General features: G+C 41.4%; 1 protein-coding gene across 1 annotated transcript in view; it reads left to right on the forward strand.

Annotated features, from left to right (window-relative positions):
- Positions 1-11,217, forward strand: part of riok1 (RIO kinase 1 (yeast)) — a 27,856-nt gene extending 16,639 nt beyond the window's left edge. The window contains exons 9-17 of the mRNA XM_041803048.1: positions 4,269-4,355; positions 4,440-4,577; positions 4,660-4,763; positions 4,844-4,950; positions 5,510-5,575; positions 8,536-8,652; positions 8,770-8,823; positions 9,345-9,470; positions 10,899-11,217. Of these exons, the coding sequence (XP_041658982.1) occupies positions 4,269-4,355; positions 4,440-4,577; positions 4,660-4,763; positions 4,844-4,950; positions 5,510-5,575; positions 8,536-8,652; positions 8,770-8,823; positions 9,345-9,470; positions 10,899-11,009 (910 nt within the window). The 3' untranslated portion in view covers positions 11,010-11,217. The remainder of the gene's footprint in view (positions 1-4,268; positions 4,356-4,439; positions 4,578-4,659; positions 4,764-4,843; positions 4,951-5,509; positions 5,576-8,535; positions 8,653-8,769; positions 8,824-9,344; positions 9,471-10,898) is intronic.
- The last annotated feature ends 5,781 nt before the right edge of the window (positions 11,218-16,998 follow it).

Consider the following 16,998-nt stretch of genomic DNA (forward strand, 5'->3'; position numbering starts at 1 on the left):
ACATCGTTGTGGCAAATATGCACATAGAACATGTTTACAGTGCGTTTCTTGATAACCCTGAGGAAGGCCACAGGCTTAAATGCACCCGTTTTATAAAGTTGTTCTCTAAAGATCTACTTTTAGTGAAATTTTCTACTGTTACTTCCTCTAGGACTCAGTAGAACCTGATGTTACTTCCTCCTGGACTCAGTAGAACCTAATGTTACTTCCTTCAGGGCTCAGTAGAACCTAATGTTATTTCCTTCAGGGCTCAGTAGAACCTAATGTTATTTCCTTCAGGGCTCAGTAGAACCTAATGTTATTTCCTTCAGGGCTCAGTAGAACCTAATGTTATTTCCTTCAGGGCTCAGTAGAACCTAATGTTATTTCCTTCAGGGCTCAGTAGAACCTAATGTTACTTCCTTCAGGACTCAGTAGAACCTAATGTTATTTCCTTCAGGGCTCAGTAGAACCTAATGTTATTTCCTTCAGGGCTCAGTAGAACCTAATGTTATTTCCTTCAGGACTCAGTAGAACCTAATGTTATTTCCTTCAGGGCTCAGTAGAACCTAATGTTATTTCCTTCAGGACTCAGTAGAACCTAATGTTATTTCCTTCAGGGCTCAGTAGAACCTAATGTTATTTCCTTCAGGACTCAGTAGAACCTAATGTTATTTCCTTCAGGACTCAGTAGAACCTAATGTTACTTCCTTCAGGACTCAGTAGAACCTAATTTTACTTCCTCTAGGACTCAGTAGAACCTAATGTTATTTCCTTCAGGACTCAGTAGAACCTAATGTTATTTCCTTAGGACTCAGTAGAACCTAATGTTATTTCCTTCAGGACTCAGTAGAACCTAATGTTATTTCCTTAGGACTCAGTAGAACCTAATGTTATTTCCTTAGGACTCAGTAGAACCTAATGGTATTTCCTTCAGGACTCAGTAGAACCTAATGTTATTTCCTTAGGACTCAGTAGAACCTAATGTTATTTCCTTCAGGACTCAGTAGAACCTAATGTTATTTCCTTAGGACTCAGTAGAACCTAATGTTATTTCCTTAGGACTCAGTAGAACCTAAGGTTACTTCCTTCAGTACTCAGTAGAACCTAATGTTATTTCCTTCAGGACTCAGTAGAACCTAATGTTATTTCCTTAGGACTCAGTAGAACCTAATGTTATTTCCTTCAGGACTCAGTAGAACCTAATGTTATTTCCTTAGGACTCAGTAGAACCTAATGTTATTTCCTTCAGGACTCAGTAGAACCTAATGTTATTTCCTTAGGACTCAGTAGAACCTAATGTTATTTCCTTCAGGACTCAGTAGGACCTAATGTTATTTCCTTCAGTACTCAGTAGAACCTAATGTTATTTCCTTAGGACTCAGTAGAACCTAATGTTACTTCCTCTAGGACTCAGTAGAACCTATTGTTACTTCCTCTAGGACTCAGTAGAACCTAATGTTACTTCCTCTAGGACTCAGTAGAACCTAATTTTACTTCATTCAGGACTCAGTAGAACCTGATGTTACCTCCTCTAGGACTCAGTAGAACCTGATGTTACTTCCTTCAGGACTCAGTAGAACCTAATGTTACCTCCTCTAGGACTCAGTAGAACCTAATGTTACCTCCTCTAGGACTCAGTAGAACCTGATGTTACTTCATTCAGGACTCAGTAGAACCTAATGTTACCTCCTCTAGGACTCAGTAGAACCTAATGTTACCTCCTCTAGGACTCAGTAGAACCTGATGTTACTTCATTCAGGACTCAGTAGAACCTGATGTTACCTCCTCTAGGACTCAGTAGAACCTGATGTTACTTCATTCAGGACTCAGTAGAACCTAATGTTACCTCCTCTAGGACTCAGTAGAACCTAATGTTACCTCCTCTAGGACTCAGTAGAACCTGATGTTACTTCATTCAGGACTCAGTAGAACCTGATGTTACCTCCTCTAGGACTCAGTAGAACCTAATGTTACTTCCTTCAGGACTCAGGAGAACCTGATGTTACTTCCTTCAGGACTCAGGAGAACCTGATGTCACTTCCTTCAGGACTCAGTAGAACCTAATGTTACTTCCTCTAGGACTCAGTAGAACCTGATGTTACTTCCTTCAGGACTCAGTAGAACCTGATGTTACTTCCTTCAGGACTCAGTAGAACCTGATGTTACTTCCTTCAGGACTCAGTAGAACCTAATGTTACTTCCTTCAGGACTCAGTAGAACCTAATGTTATTTCCTTCAGGACTCAGTAGAACCTAATGTTATTTCCTTAGGACTCAGTAGAACCTAATGTTATTTCCTTCAGGACTCAGTAGAACCTAATGTTATTTCCTTAGGACTCAGTAGAACCTAATGTTATTTCCTTCAGGACTCAGTAGAACCTAATGTTATTTCCTTAGGACTCAGTAGAACCTAATGTTATTTCCTTCAGGACTCAGTAGGACCTAATGTTATTTCCTTCAGTACTCAGTAGAACCTAATGTTATTTCCTTAGGACTCAGTAGAACCTAATGTTACTTCCTCTAGGACTCAGTAGAACCTATTGTTACTTCCTCTAGGACTCAGTAGAACCTAATGTTACTTCCTCTAGGACTCAGTAGAACCTAATTTTACTTCATTCAGGACTCAGTAGAACCTGATGTTACCTCCTCTAGGACTCAGTAGAACCTGATGTTACTTCCTTCAGGACTCAGTAGAACCTAATGTTACCTCCTCTAGGACTCAGTAGAACCTAATGTTACCTCCTCTAGGACTCAGTAGAACCTGATGTTACTTCCTTCAGGACTCAGTAGAACCTAATGTTACCTCCTCTAGGACTCAGTAGAACCTAATGTTACCTCCTCTAGGACTCAGTAGAACCTGATGTTACTTCCTTCAGGACTCAGTAGAACCTGATGTTACCTCCTCTAGGACTCAGTAGAACCTGATGTTACTTCCTCCTGGACTCAGTAGAACCTAATGTTACCTCCTCTAGGACTCATTAGAACCTAATGTTACCTCCTCTAGGACTCAGTAGAACCTGATGTTACTTCATTCAGGACTCAGTAGAACCTGATGTTACCTCCTCTAGGACTCAGTAGAACCTGATGTTACTTCATTCAGGACTCAGTAGAACCTAATGTTACCTCCTCTAGGACTCAGTAGAACCTAATGTTACCTCCTCTAGGACTCAGTAGAACCTGATGTTACTTCATTCAGGACTCAGTAGAACCTGATGTTACCTCCTCTAGGACTCAGTAGAACCTAATGTTACTTCCTTCAGGACTCAGGAGAACCTGATGTTACTTCCTTCAGGACTCAGGAGAACCTGATGTCACTTACTTCAGGACTCAGTAGAACCTAATGTTACTTCCTCTAGGACTCAGTAGAACCTGATGTTACTTCCTTCAGGACTCAGTAGAACCTGATGTTACTTCCTTCAGGACTCAGTAGAACCTGATGTTACTTCCTTCAGGACTCAGTAGAACCTAATGTTACTTCCTTCAGGACTCAGTAGAACCTAATGTTACTTCCTTCAGGACTCAGTAGAACCTGATGTGACTTCCTTCAGGACTCAGTAGAACCTAATGTTACTTCCTTCAGGACTCAGTAGAACCTGATGTTACTTCCTTCAGGACTCAGTAGAACCTGATGTTACTTCTTTCAGGACTCAGTAGAACCTGATGTTACTTCCTTCAGGACTCAGTAGAACCTGATGTTACTTCTTTCAGGACTCAGTAGAACCTGATGTGACTTCCTTCAGGACTCAGTAGAACCTAATGTTACTTCCTTCAGGACTCAGTAGAACCTGATGTTACTTCTTTCAGGACTCAGTAGAACCTGATGTTACTTCCTCTAGGACTCAGTAGAACCTAATGTTACTTCCTTCAGGGCTCAGTAGAACCTAATGTTACTTCCTTCAGGACTCAGTAGAACCTAATGTGACTTCCTTCAGGACTCAGTAGAACCTACTGTTACTTCCTTCAGGACTCAGTAGAACCTAATGTTACTTCCTTCAGGACTCAGTAGAACCTACTGTTACTTCCTTCAGGACTCAGTAGAACCTGATGTTACTTCCTTCAGGACTCAGTAGAACCTAATGTTACTTCCTTCAGGACTCAGTAGAACCTAATGTTACTTCCTTCAGGACTCAGTAGAACCTGATGTGACTTTCTTCAGGACTCAGTAGAACCTAATGTGACTTCCTTCAGGACTCAGTAGAACCTGATGTGACTTCCTTCAGGACTCAGTAGAACCTAATGTTACTTCCTTCAGGACTGAGTAGAACCTGATGGTTTTTGATGTTTCAGGCTGCAGACGGCAGGAATCCCGAGTCCAGAACCACTTCTTCTAAGGAGTCACGTTCTACTGATGAGCTTCATTGGAAAAGAGAACATGTAGGAACCAATCAGAACATTTGATGATAGAAAAATGATTGTTGAGTCATGTATTGATTTCTATCTCTGGGTTTGATTGGTCAGGCCTGCTCCTCTGCTGAAGAACGCCTCTCTGTCTGAGTCCAAGGCCCGGGAGCTCTACCTGCAGGTTCTCCAGAACATGAGGAAGATGTTCCAGGAGGCCCGACTTGTCCACGCCGACCTCAGCGAGTTCAATATGCTGTAAGAGTCCAGACCCACCAAACTCAACCCCTTCAAAAAAAAGTCCTGGCAGTAATGAGCTTTTTTGGGGTCACCTGTGCAGGTATCACGACGGAGACGCTTACATCATTGACGTGTCCCAGTCAGTAGAACACGATCATCCTCACGCTCTGGAGTTCCTCAGGAAGGACTGCAGCAACGTCAACGGTGCTCCTCTATTCACGCCTGTGTTGGAGATCTTCTCTTCCTCCTTCTGCTCTCTCTAACGGCCATGTTTCATTTCCCAGAGTTCTTTGTGAAACGCGGCGTGGCCGTGATGACGGTCAGAGAGCTGTTTGACTTCATCACCGATCCTTCAATCACCAGCAACAACATCGACCAATACCTAGAGAAGGTGAGAACACCTGCTGAAGCCTGCAACTTTATTTAAAAACACAACTTTATTTAAAACACAACTTTAATACAAACAACTTTATTTAAAAACATAACTTTATGTAAAAACACAACTTTAATAAAAACATAACTTTATTTAAAAACACAACTTTATTTAAAAACACAACTTTAATAAAAACATAACTTTATTCAAAAACACAACTTCACTGAAAATACAACTTTATTTAAAAACACACTTCACTGAAAAATAAACCTTTTTTTAAAAACACATTATAAAAAATGCAACATACCGACACAAACGAGAGAGAGAGAGCAGGAAGCAAGATACAGAGAGGAACATTATACTGAGAGACACAACATTGTGAGGAACAAGATGCATATTTTGCAGAGAGCAACATGGAAAAAACAAGACAAAGAGAGTAACAGGATACAGAGAATCAAGATACAGACAGCAACAAGATCCATGCACCAACCTTGTTTCTGCAAAAGAAAATAAATGAAGTAATGGGATATGGAGAGAAATCTTGTGTCCATGATTGTATGTCTGATTGGTTGCCTAGGCGATGGTGATCGCAGCTGAGCGGACATCAGAAGAGCGATCGGATCAGGATCGAGTCGATGAGGAGGTAAAGGCAACATTAATCAGTCTAATATTCAATCGATCATTTTTTCTGCAAAACATACTTAATGATCTGGACAGGAGTCCACCATGAGGCAGAAACGTCTCCATAGTCCAAGCCTAGAGCTGCTAAGAAAGAGGCTGGTCTAAGTCTAGACTAGAAAACCACAGGCTGGTCTAAGTCTAGACTAGAAAACCAGAGGCTGGTCTAAGCCTAGACTAGAAAACCAGAGGCTGGTCTAAGCCTAGACTAGAAAACCAGAGGCTGGTCTAAGTCTAGACTAGAAAACCAGAGGCTGGTCTAAGCCTAGACTAGAAAATCAGAGGCTGGTCTAAGCCTAGACTAGAAAACCAGAGGCTGGTCTAAGCCTGGACTAATAAAATAGAGGCTGGTCTAAGCCTGGACTTATAAACTAGAGGCTGGTCTAAGTCTAGACTAGAAAACCACAGGCTGGTCTAAGCCTAGAATAGAAAACCAGAGGCTGGTCTAAGCCTAGACTAGAAAACCACAGGCTGGTCTAAGCCTAGACTAGAAAACCAGAGGCTGGTCTAAGTCTAGACTAGAAAACCAGAGGCTGGTATAAGTCTAGACTAGAAAACCAGAGGCTGGTATAAGTCTAGACTAGAAAACCACAGGCTGGTCTAAGTCTAGACTAGAAAACCAGAGGCTGGTCTAAGTCTAGACTAGAAAACCACAGGCTGGTCTAAGCCTAGACTAGAAAACCAGAGGCTGGTCTAAGCCTAGAATAGAAAACCAGAGGCTGGTCTAAGTCTAGACTAGAAAACCACAGGCTGATCTAAGCCTAGACTAGAAAATCAGAGGGGGGTCTAAGCCTAGACTAGAAAACCACAGGCTGATCTAAGCCAAGACTAGAAAATCAGAGGCTGGTCTAAGCCTAGACTTGTAAACCAGAGGCTGGTCTAAGCCTAGACTAAAAAACCAGAGGCTGGTCAAGCCTAGACTAGAAAACCAGAGGCTGGTCTAAGCCTGGACTAATAAACTAGAGGCTGGTCTAAGCCTGGACTAATAAACTAGAAGCTGGTCTAAGTCTAGACTAGAAAACCACAGGCTGGTCTAAGCCTAGAATAGAAAACCAGAGGCTGGTCTAAGCCTAGACTAGAAAACCACAGGCTGGTCTAAGCCTAGAATGGAAAACCAGAGGCTGGTATAAGTCTAGACTAGAAAACCACAGGCTGGTCTAAGCCTAGACTAGAAAACCAGAGGCTGGTCTAAGTTTAGACTAGAAAACCAGAGGCTGGTCTAAGCCTAGACTAGAAAACCACAGGCTGGTCTAAGCCTAGACTAGAAAACCACAGGCTGGTCTTAGTCTTATCTAGAAAACCACAGGCTGGTCTAAGCCTAGTCTAAAAAACCAGAGGCTGGTCTAAGTCTAGACTAGAAAACCAGAGGCTGGTCTAAGCATGGACTAATAAACTCGAGGCTGGTCTAAGCCTAGACTAGAAAACCAGAGGCTGGTCTAAGCCTAGACTAGAAAATCAGAGGCTGGTCTAAGTCTAGACTAGAAAACCACAGGCTTGTCTAAGCCTAGACTAGAAAAACAGAGGCTGGTCTAAGTCTAGACTAGAAAACCAGAGGTTGGTCTAAGCCTAGACTAGTAAACCAAAGGCTGGTCTAAGTCTACACTAGAAAACCACAGGCTGGTCTAAGCCTAGACTAGAAAATCAGAGGCTGGTCTAAGCCTAGACTAGTAAACCACAGGCTGGTCTAAGCCTAGACTAGTAAACTAGAGGCTCGTCTAAGCCTAGACTAGTAAACCAGAGGCTGGTCTAAGCCTAGACTAGAAAACCAGAGGCTGGTCTAAGCCTAGACTAGTAAAGCACAGGCTGGTCTAAGCCTAGACTAGAAAACCAGAGGCTGGTCTAAGCCTAGACTAGTAAACTAGAGGCTCGTCTAAGCCTAGACTAGTAAACCAGAGGCTGGTCTAAGCCTAGACTAGTAAACTAGAGGCTCGTCTAAGCCTAGACTAGTAAACCAGAGGCTGGTCTAAGCCTAGACTAGAAAACCAGAGGCTGGTCTAAGCCTAGACTAGAAAACCAGAGGCTGGTCTAAGCCTAGACTAGAAAAACAGAGGCTGGTCTAAGTCTAGATTAGAAAACCAGAGGCTGGTCTAAGCCTCGACTAGTAAACTAGAGGCTGGTCTAAGCCTAGACTAGTAAACCAGAGGCTGGTCTAAGCCTAGACTAGAAAACCAGAGGCTGGTCTAAGCCTAGACTAGTAAACCAGAGGCTCGTCTAAGCCTAGACTAGTAAACCAGAGGCTGGTCTAAGCCTAGACTAGTAAACTAGAGGCTCGTCTAAGCCTAGACTAGTAAAGCACAGGCTGGTCTAAGCCTAGACTAGAAAACCAGAGGCTGGTCTAAGCCTAGACTAGTAAACTAGAGGCTCGTCTAAGCCTAGACTAGTAAACCAGAGGCTGGTCTAAGCCTAGACTAGTAAACTAGAGGCTCGTCTAAGCCTAGACTAGTAAACCAGAGGCTGGTCTAAGCCAAGACTAGAAAATCAGAGGCTGCTCTAAGCCTAGACTAGAAAACCAGAGGCTGGTCTAAGCCTAGACTAGAAAACCAGAGGCTGGTCTAAGCCTAGACTAGAAAACCAGAGGCTGGTCTAAGCCTAGACCAGTAAACTGGAGGCTGGTCCAAGCCTGATCAGTATAACTTTTAATGGATAGTTTAGAGCCTAAAGCAGCATCAGTAGGAGCCAGTCCAACGAGCCCTAACGAGCTGGTACCCTAACGAGCTGTTGCCCTAATGAATTTTCTGCCCTAACGAGCTGGTACCCTAACGAGCTGTTGCCCTAATGAATTTTCTGCCCTAACGAGCTGGTGCCCTAATGAGCTGGTGCCGTGAGCCTAGTATGATGTCACACCCCTAGATGAGCATCATTAACACAACAGTTGCTGTACAGGTCCATTTAGAGTCCATTTGAAAACCTTGCCCCCTCCCTCAGGTGTTCAAGAAGGCCTATATCCCTCGGACTCTGACGGAGGTGAGTCACTACGAACGAGACGTGGACCTGATGAAGTCCAAGGAGGAGGAGTCAGCCATCAGCGGTCACCACGACAACGTAAGGAGCCAAACAAAGACATGATGGTTTAGATGTGACCTTCAGTTTATCAGCTGTTAATGATCAAATTAGTGAATGAAACTCAGTAAAAGTCCTGGTTTGGGTTTTCTTTTCCAGATCCTGTATCACACGTTGAGCGGGCTGAAGAAGGATCTGTCTGGCGTTCAGACGGTGAGAAAACTCCCATTTGGGAGAATTTCCTTTTGTCAGTTTTTGTTGTTTTAAAGATGTAAAAAGAGTATTAAATGAAGAACTGTTGGGGAAATGTCACCCCTTAAATGCCAGTTTCAGTGCTAAACTCTGATGTTTATTTTAAAAACACAAAAATATTTTTCGTGTTCTGAGTGCAAATCAGATTTCCTTAAAGGGGATTATCACAGCCTTAGTAAAGTTAATAATGAGAAACTTTGACTTTTATGCATTACGTCTACAGAGATTATTACTGACCTGTTACAGGTTCTGATATTAACATTTTAAAATTCTGCTGAAAAAAACATAACCTTTAAAATGTATGTCGTAAGCATTGACAAAGTCATAATAATAGAATTAAATCAAATTTTAAAGAAAAAAACAGAAAAATTAACTGAAAAATTACAAAAAAAAACCTACGAAGAGGACATAACCCTAACCCTCTAAGGGTTAGAGTGGTTTTAAAAGCCGTCAGATCAACATCTAGTCCGACATCTGCTCAGGTTCCTGCTCTCCTGGAGAACGACCACCCTTCATCCTCAGACGACGACGATGAGGAGGAGGAGGAGGAGGAGGAAGACGAGGAGGATCATCAGGAGCAGAGCGAGGAAACTCCAACTGACAAAAAGGTAACATAGTGTAATACAAAAACAACAGTAATGATGTACGGTGGCCCTGAACAAACACTGCTGAAAGGTTTTATTGAAGGACAAAACTTTTTTTTGAGGTGCTTAAAAATGTTTGTAACAAAATGTTTTTGCACATCACCATTACTTTCATGTTCCATTTTTTTCTTAAGAAATGTTTTGATCTTGCATGAAAAATATTTTTGTCACAAAATATTCCCATGATTTCTGGAAATATTCTTGATCCATAAAATGGTTTTACAGTTTGTAAAAACAAATTGTGTTTCATGAAATGTTTTTGCAGTTGGCCTTAAAGGCCGCCGTAATGGTATCCTACATCATCTATATAAGACACTGTTTGGTTGTATAACAGTAAACGAAATTTAATGTTTGTCTGTTTGTTTGTGTTTGTCTGTTTGTGTTTGTTTGTTTGTGTTTGTGTTTGTGTTTGTTTGTTTGTGTTTGTGTTTGTTTGTGTTTGTCTGTTTGTGTTTGTTTGTGTTTGCTTGTTTGTTTGTCTGTTTGTCTGTTTGTCTTTGTTTTTGTTTGTTTATTTGTTTGTGTTTGTTTGTCTGTTTGTTTTTGTTTGTATTTGTTTGTTTGTGCTGTTTTTTTGTTTATTTGTTTATCTGTGTTTGTCTGTTTGTGTTTGTTTGTCTGTTTGTTTATCTGTTTGTGTTTTACTGTTTGTGTTTGTTTGTTTTTGTTTGTTATTTGTTTGTGTTTGTTCATGCTTGTTTGTCTGTTTGTTTTTGTTTGTTTTATTATCTGTTTGTGTTTGTTTGTCTGTTTGTTTTTGTTTGTTTGTCTGTTTGTTTGTGTTTGTTTGTTTGTTTGTTTGTTTGTTTATCTGTTTTTGTTTGTGTTTGTTTGTTTGTCTGTTTGTTTGTGTTTGTTTGTGTTTGTTTGTTTGTTTGTGTTTGTTTGTTTGTTTGTTTGTATGTGTTTGTTTTTGTTTGTGTTTGTTTGTTTGTTTATCTGTTTTTGTTTGTGTTTGTTTGTTTGTCTGTTTGTTTGTGTTTGTTTGTTTGTTTGTTTATCTGTTTTTGTTTGTTTGTTTGTGTTTGTTTGTGTTTGTGTTTGTGTTTGTTTGTTTTTGTGTTTGTTTGTGTTTGTGTTTGTTTGTTTGTTTGTTTTTCTGTTTTTGTTTGTTTGTGTTTGTTTGTGTTTGTTTGTTTGTCTGTTTGTTTGTGTTTGTTTGTGTTTGTTTGTGTTTGTGTTTGTTTGTTTGTTTATCTGTTTTGTTTGTTTGTTTGTTTGTGTTTGTTTGTTTGTCTGTTTGTTTGTTTATCTGTTTTTGTTTGTTTGTTTGTTTGTTTGTTTGTTTGTTTGTTTGTTTGTTTATTTATCTGTTTTTGTTTGTTTGTTTGTTTGTTTTTGTTTGTTTATCTGTTTGTTTGTTTATCTGTTTTTGTTTGTTTGTGTTTTCAGGAGAGGAAGAAGATGGTGAAAGAGGCTCAGAGAGAAAAAAGAAAAACCAAAGTTCCCAAACACGTCAAAAAGAGGAAAGAGAAAGTTTCAAAGATGAAGAAAGGACGATGACATCATCCTCTGTTAACCAATCACAGCTGTTGGACAGTTCAAGTGGAGATGGGAGCTTCAATGAAACATAATGAAGTTTAGAATTCAGCCAATCAGATCATCAAGAACCCTTCTGATGACATCACTGTGTTCCATACTTGCTTTGAAGTAACCTGATGGACAGGATGTGACATCATCAAAGACTCTAATAAACGTTTAGTCAGCAGAACTCAGAGTGGGGCTGTTTGTTTATTATGGCTGATATAATGTAGTTACAGTTAAACATGCTAATCGTAGCATGCTAACACACTCTCTCTATTTGTATTTGTTGATAACTGAGGTAGCATGTTTTTAAAGAATACCATAAATGGTTGCTTTCATGTAGAAGTTAAATGAAGAATGTGCTATTACTACATTGTTAGCATTCAAAGCTGAATGAAAAACAAGTTTGTTATCTGACTGGAGCAGAACATGCTAATGCTAGCAGGCTAATAGCAAAGTTTGCTATCTGGCTAATTTATTTTTGACACGCTAATTGCTAATTACTTTCATTCTTTTTAACATTTTAAGACTGGCTAGTACTGACTTGTGCAGGATTTCATACTGATGATACATGGAAAGAACATGCTAATGCTAGCTGGCTAACAATCTGAAGTTTATCAAGAATGAAAAGGACTAGCAGACTAAAATACTTAGCTAATATGAAGATGATGCTAATGCTAGCTGGCTAACATTCTGAGGTTTTTCTAGAATGAAAAGGACTAGCAGACTAAAATACTTAGCTAATATGAAGATGATGCTAATGCTAGCTGGCTAACATTCTGAGGTTTTTCTAGAATGAAAAGGACTAGCAGACTAAAATACTTAGCTAATATGAAGATGATGCTAATGCTAGCTGGCTAACATTCTGAGGTTTTTCTAGAATGAAAAGGACTAGCAGACTAAAATACTTAGCTAATATGAAGATGATGCTAATGCTAGCTGGCTAACATTCTGAGGTTTTTCTAGAATGAAAAGGACTAGCAGACTAAAATACTTAGCTAATATGAAGATGATGCTAATGCTAGCTGGCTAACATTCTGAAGTTTTTCAAGAATGAAAAGGACTAGCAGACTAAAATACTTAGGTAATATGAAGATGATGCTAATGCTAGTTCACTTTGATAAAACTTTTTCTTTAGCACAAGATAATGCTAGCTAGTTAAAATACTAAAATTCTACCTTAAACATGCTAATGCTAGTGATTTTTAGAACATGCTTGCTGATGACGTTGGCTAATGTTTTGGAGGCATAATAATGGCATGCTAATGCTAGCTCAGCTGTATACTGGTCATAGTGGGCTAATTGACTGTACTTTTTAAAAGTTTACTCCTTTACTGTGTTATTTTTAGAAATTGATAACTGTTTACATACCAAAGTTATGTGGAAAATGCTAGTGCTAGCAGGCTAACATACTAAAGCTCCATTAAGATCATGCTACTGTTAGGTCTGCTACAGACTGAACAATACTAGACCTGGTCTTGGGCCTGATTAGACTGGCTCCCTTTCACAGTCCACCAGAGGTCAGAGCAGAAGTTGAAGCTTGTCAGACCTGTTTATTTGTGCAAACAGTCCTCGAGTACAGGGGTCCTGGACGTGCGGCCCACGGCCCCCGGGGGCCCTGAAGCTACAACAGAAGGCCACATAAAGCGACAGCACGCTATTTTACACTGCGAGAAAACTGTGGCAGATTTTGTTTGAGGGCCTCCAGGTAAAGGATGTGCTGATGATGAAACTACAGCAGATGTCAGAACACAAAAGCAAAGACTAGAAACCTTGACGTGTCACCTCCCCCTCAGTTTTACCTGTGTAAAGGTGTGTAATAACCACAGCCGAGCTGAGTGAGGGGGTTTCTGTGTGGATGCTGATCTACAGTGATGGGGGGGGGGGGGGGGCTGGTCAGCTGTCTGAGTATTTCAGTCTCCCTGATGTGGAGCTGAATAAACTGTACCGTAGTGTGACTATGATCTGGACCAATGACAGTAGAGCAGTGCTGATGATGTCACTGTACGTGCCATTGCTGATAACATTGTTTAATTGTCATTGTAGACCGTGTTATCAGTAAAGTTTGATTTGATTATCTTTGTTTTCATAAACCCAGCCTTGGAGCTGCTGGATCTACCAATCACAGCACAGAGAACAACCAGCATCTGGAACAACCAATCAGCATGTTTATATGATAAACTCCATCAGGACAGAAAATGTTTCTGATAGAAAATTGGGACACTCAAAGTTAACGCTTTACTGTTTCTACTGATCATTTTATTAGGTACACCTGCTCTTTTAGTCACTAAGGTTATCAGAGTGACTCTGTGACTGCTGAGTGGTGGTCAGAATGACTCTGTGACTGTTGAGTGGTGGTCAGAGTGACTCTGTGACTGTTGAGTGGTGGTCAGAGTGACTCTGTTACTGTTGAGTGGTGGTCAGTGTGACTCTGTGACTGTTGAGTGGTGGTCAGAGTGACTCTGTTACTGTTGAGTGGTGGTCAGTGTGACTCTGTGACTGTTGAGTGGTGGTCAGAGTGACTCTGTGACTGTTGAGTGGTAGTCAGAGTGACTCTGTGACTGTTGAGTGGTAGTCAGAGTGACCCTGTGCCTGTTGAGTGGTGGTCAGAGTGACTCTGTGACTGTTGAGTGGTGGTCAGAGTGACTCTGTGACTGTTGAGTGGTGGTCAATGTGACTCTGTGACTGTTGAGCGGTCGTCAGAATGACTCTGACTGTTGAGTGGTAGTCAGAGTGACTCTGTGACTGCTGAGTGGTGGTCAGAGTGATTCTGTTACTGTTGAGTGGTGGTCAGAGTGACTCTGTGACTGTTGAGTGGTGGTCAGAGTGACTCTGTGACTGCTGAGTGGTGGTCAGAGTGACTCTGTGACTGCTGAGTGGTGGTCAGAGTGACTCTGTGACTGTTGAGTGGTGGTCAGAGTGACTCTGTGACTGCTGAGTGGTGGTCAGAGTGACTCTGTTACTGTTGAGTGTTGGTCAGAGTGACTCTGTGACTGTTGAGTGGTGGTCAGAATGACTATGTGACTGTTGAGTGGTAGTCAGAGTGACTCTGTGACTGTTGAGTGGTGGTCAGAGTGACTCTGTGACTGTTGAGTTGTAGTCAGAGTGACTCTGTGACTGTTGAGCGGTTGTCAGAGTGACTCTGTGACTGTTGAGCGGTCGTCAGAGTGACTCTGATACTGTTGAGTTGTCATCAGAGTGACTCTGTGACTGTTGAGTTGTCGTCAGAGTGACTCTGTGACTGTTGAGTTGTCATCAGAGTGACTCTGTGACTGTTGAGTTGACGTCAGAGTGACTCTGTGACTGTTGAGTTGTCATCAGAGTGACTCTGTGACTGTTGAGTTGACGTCAGAGTGACTCTGTGACTGTTGAGTTGTCATCAGAGTGACTCTGTAACTGTTGAGTTGTCGTCAGAGTGACTCTGTGACTGTTGAGCAGTCTTCAGAGTGACTCTGTGACTGTTGAGTTGTCGTCAGAGTGACTCTGTGACTGTTGAGCGGTTGTCAGAGTGACTCTGTGACTGTTGAGCGGTTGTCAGAGTGACTCTGTGACTGCTGAGTGGTGCTCAGAGTGACTTACTGTTGAGTGGTGGTCAGAATGACTCTGTTACTGTTGAGTGGTGGTCAGAGTGACTCTGTGACTGCTGAGTGGTGGTCAGAGTGACTCTGTTACTGTTGAGTGGTGGTCAGAGTGTCTCTGTGACTGTTGAGTGGTGGTCAGTGTGACTCTGTTACTGTTGAGCGGTGGTCAGAATGACTATGTGACTGTTGAGTGGTAGTCAGAATGACTCTGTGACTGTTGAGTGGTTGTCAGAGTGACTCTGACTGTTGAGTGGTGGTCAGAGTGACTCTGTGACTGTTGAGCGGTAGTCAGAGTGACTCTATGACTGTTGAGTGGTAGTCAGAGTGACTCTGTGACTGTTGAGTGGTGGTCAGAGTGACTCTGACTGTTGAGCGGTCGTCAGAGTGACTCTGATACTGTTGAGTTGTCATCAGAGTGACTCTGTGACTGTTGAGTTGTCATCAGAGTGACTCTGTGATTGTTGAGTTGTCATCAGAGTGACTCTGTTACTGTTGAGTTGTCGTCAGAGTGACTCTGTGACTGTTGAGTTGTCATCAGAGTGACTCTGTGACTGTTGAGTTGTCGTCAGAGTGACTCTGTGACTGTTGAGTTGTCGTCAGAGTGACTCTGTGACTGTTGAGCGGTTGTCAGAGTGACTCTGTGACTGTTGAGTGGTGGTCAGAGTGACTCTGTGACTGTTGAGTGGTGGTCAGAGTGACTCTGTGACCTTTGAGTGGTGGTCAGAGTCAGAGGCATTGCAAATGAGCTCAGGCTATGCTGTAGTGTGTGGCAACAGTTTACTTGCTTCATACTTGTCCCTATACAAATAAACATTAAATAAATAAATCAGAGTGTCTTTGTGTAAATGAAATGCATCCTGGGATCCAATGAGAAGTTTTTATTTTGTCAAATATCAGGACAGACGGGGTGCGGAGTGTCAACTTTGTTTTTTCTTAAATGTTCAGGCAGTCATACACACACTCTGATACACACATTCGGATACACACATTGTGATACACACATTCTGATACACACATTGTGATACACACACTGTGATACACACACTGTGATCCAGACAGGCTGACAGTCAGATATAGATACAGGCTGATACACTGACCTGGTACTAAGAGTCGACAGGTCGCTGTCTCTCTCTCTCTCTCTCTCTCTATAACCTGATTAAACCGTCCATCTGTGTCTCTGAACAGGACGTTTGTTCCCAGTCAGCTGATTCTCCGCACGCCGCTCGTGACCAACAACCTTTAGAAAATTTAAACTTTCTAATTTTAAACTTCCGTCATTTAGAGCTCTAATAGAAATAAATCAGACTTTGATAGTTTCAGTTCAACAGGCTTTTCTGACGTGGAAACATCAGTCTGCATCCATTAACAGCGTACCAACTATGTATCAGTCCAGATAGACTTATCAAATAATGCTTTATTTTTAATGTTTTAAAATGAATGTTTAAGTGAAAAATAATAACTTCTTAAATAAATTCTGTTGAAATTTAAAGAACATGTTTTCTTTTTTTCCCTAAAATGCAAATTTTCTTTAAGAAACTTTTTAAATGGGGTGCAGGTGGCTTAGTGGTTTGGGGCACGCCCCATGTACATGGACGGCCTGGGTTCGAATCCGGCCTGTGGCTCTTTACTGCATGTCTCTGCCCAGATTTCATCCCTCTTTCCGACTCTATCCACTGTCCTTCATCCTTCAAAATAAAGGCACAAAAATGCCTAAAATAAATCTTAAAAAAAAGGAAACTTCTTAAATCTATAAATGTTAAAAAAAATCAAATTAATTCAAAGATGTTTGTAATTTAAAGAAATAATAATATATTTTTATATGTAGCTTGTTTCCAACAGATGTTTAAAAAGAACTTTAACAGACATATTAAAGACAAGAGGTCAGGGAATAACAGAATAAACATCAACGTTAGAACCAAACAGAGACCATCTTCAGACAAAAACAACAAACGTAGAACGACTGAGAGAACAGGAGCAAAGCTGATGACAACTGATGAAAGTAAAGATCTAGACTTTTCTACAGATAAACCTCTCTGATGGAGGACCCTCGGTTCAGTGAGGATGAGGATTGATGAAGGTTTAAAGGTAGGAGGGCTGTCATTGGCTGGTTGTGTCGTGTGGAGGCGGGAGCTGGGCTCTGATTGGCTGGTTGTTGTATAAATAGAAGAACATCCTTAGAAACCCCAAGCTCTCCTTCCTCAGAAGCTCTCCAAGACTTCAGGTAAAACCTCCTGGATCTGATGGTCCTGTTCCTGGATCTGACGGTCCTGTTCCTGGATCTGACAGTCCTGTTCCTGGATCTGACGGTCCTGTTCCTGGATCTCTTTGTTCTGTTCTGCTTTAGTAGTTCTATTCGGTTCTATTGGTTTTACTGTTCTGCCTTCTAGA

The sequence above is a fragment of the Cheilinus undulatus genome, linkage group 13, assembly GCF_018320785.1.
Source record: "Cheilinus undulatus linkage group 13, ASM1832078v1, whole genome shotgun sequence".
Lineage (NCBI taxonomy): Eukaryota > Metazoa > Chordata > Actinopteri > Labriformes > Labridae > Cheilinus > Cheilinus undulatus.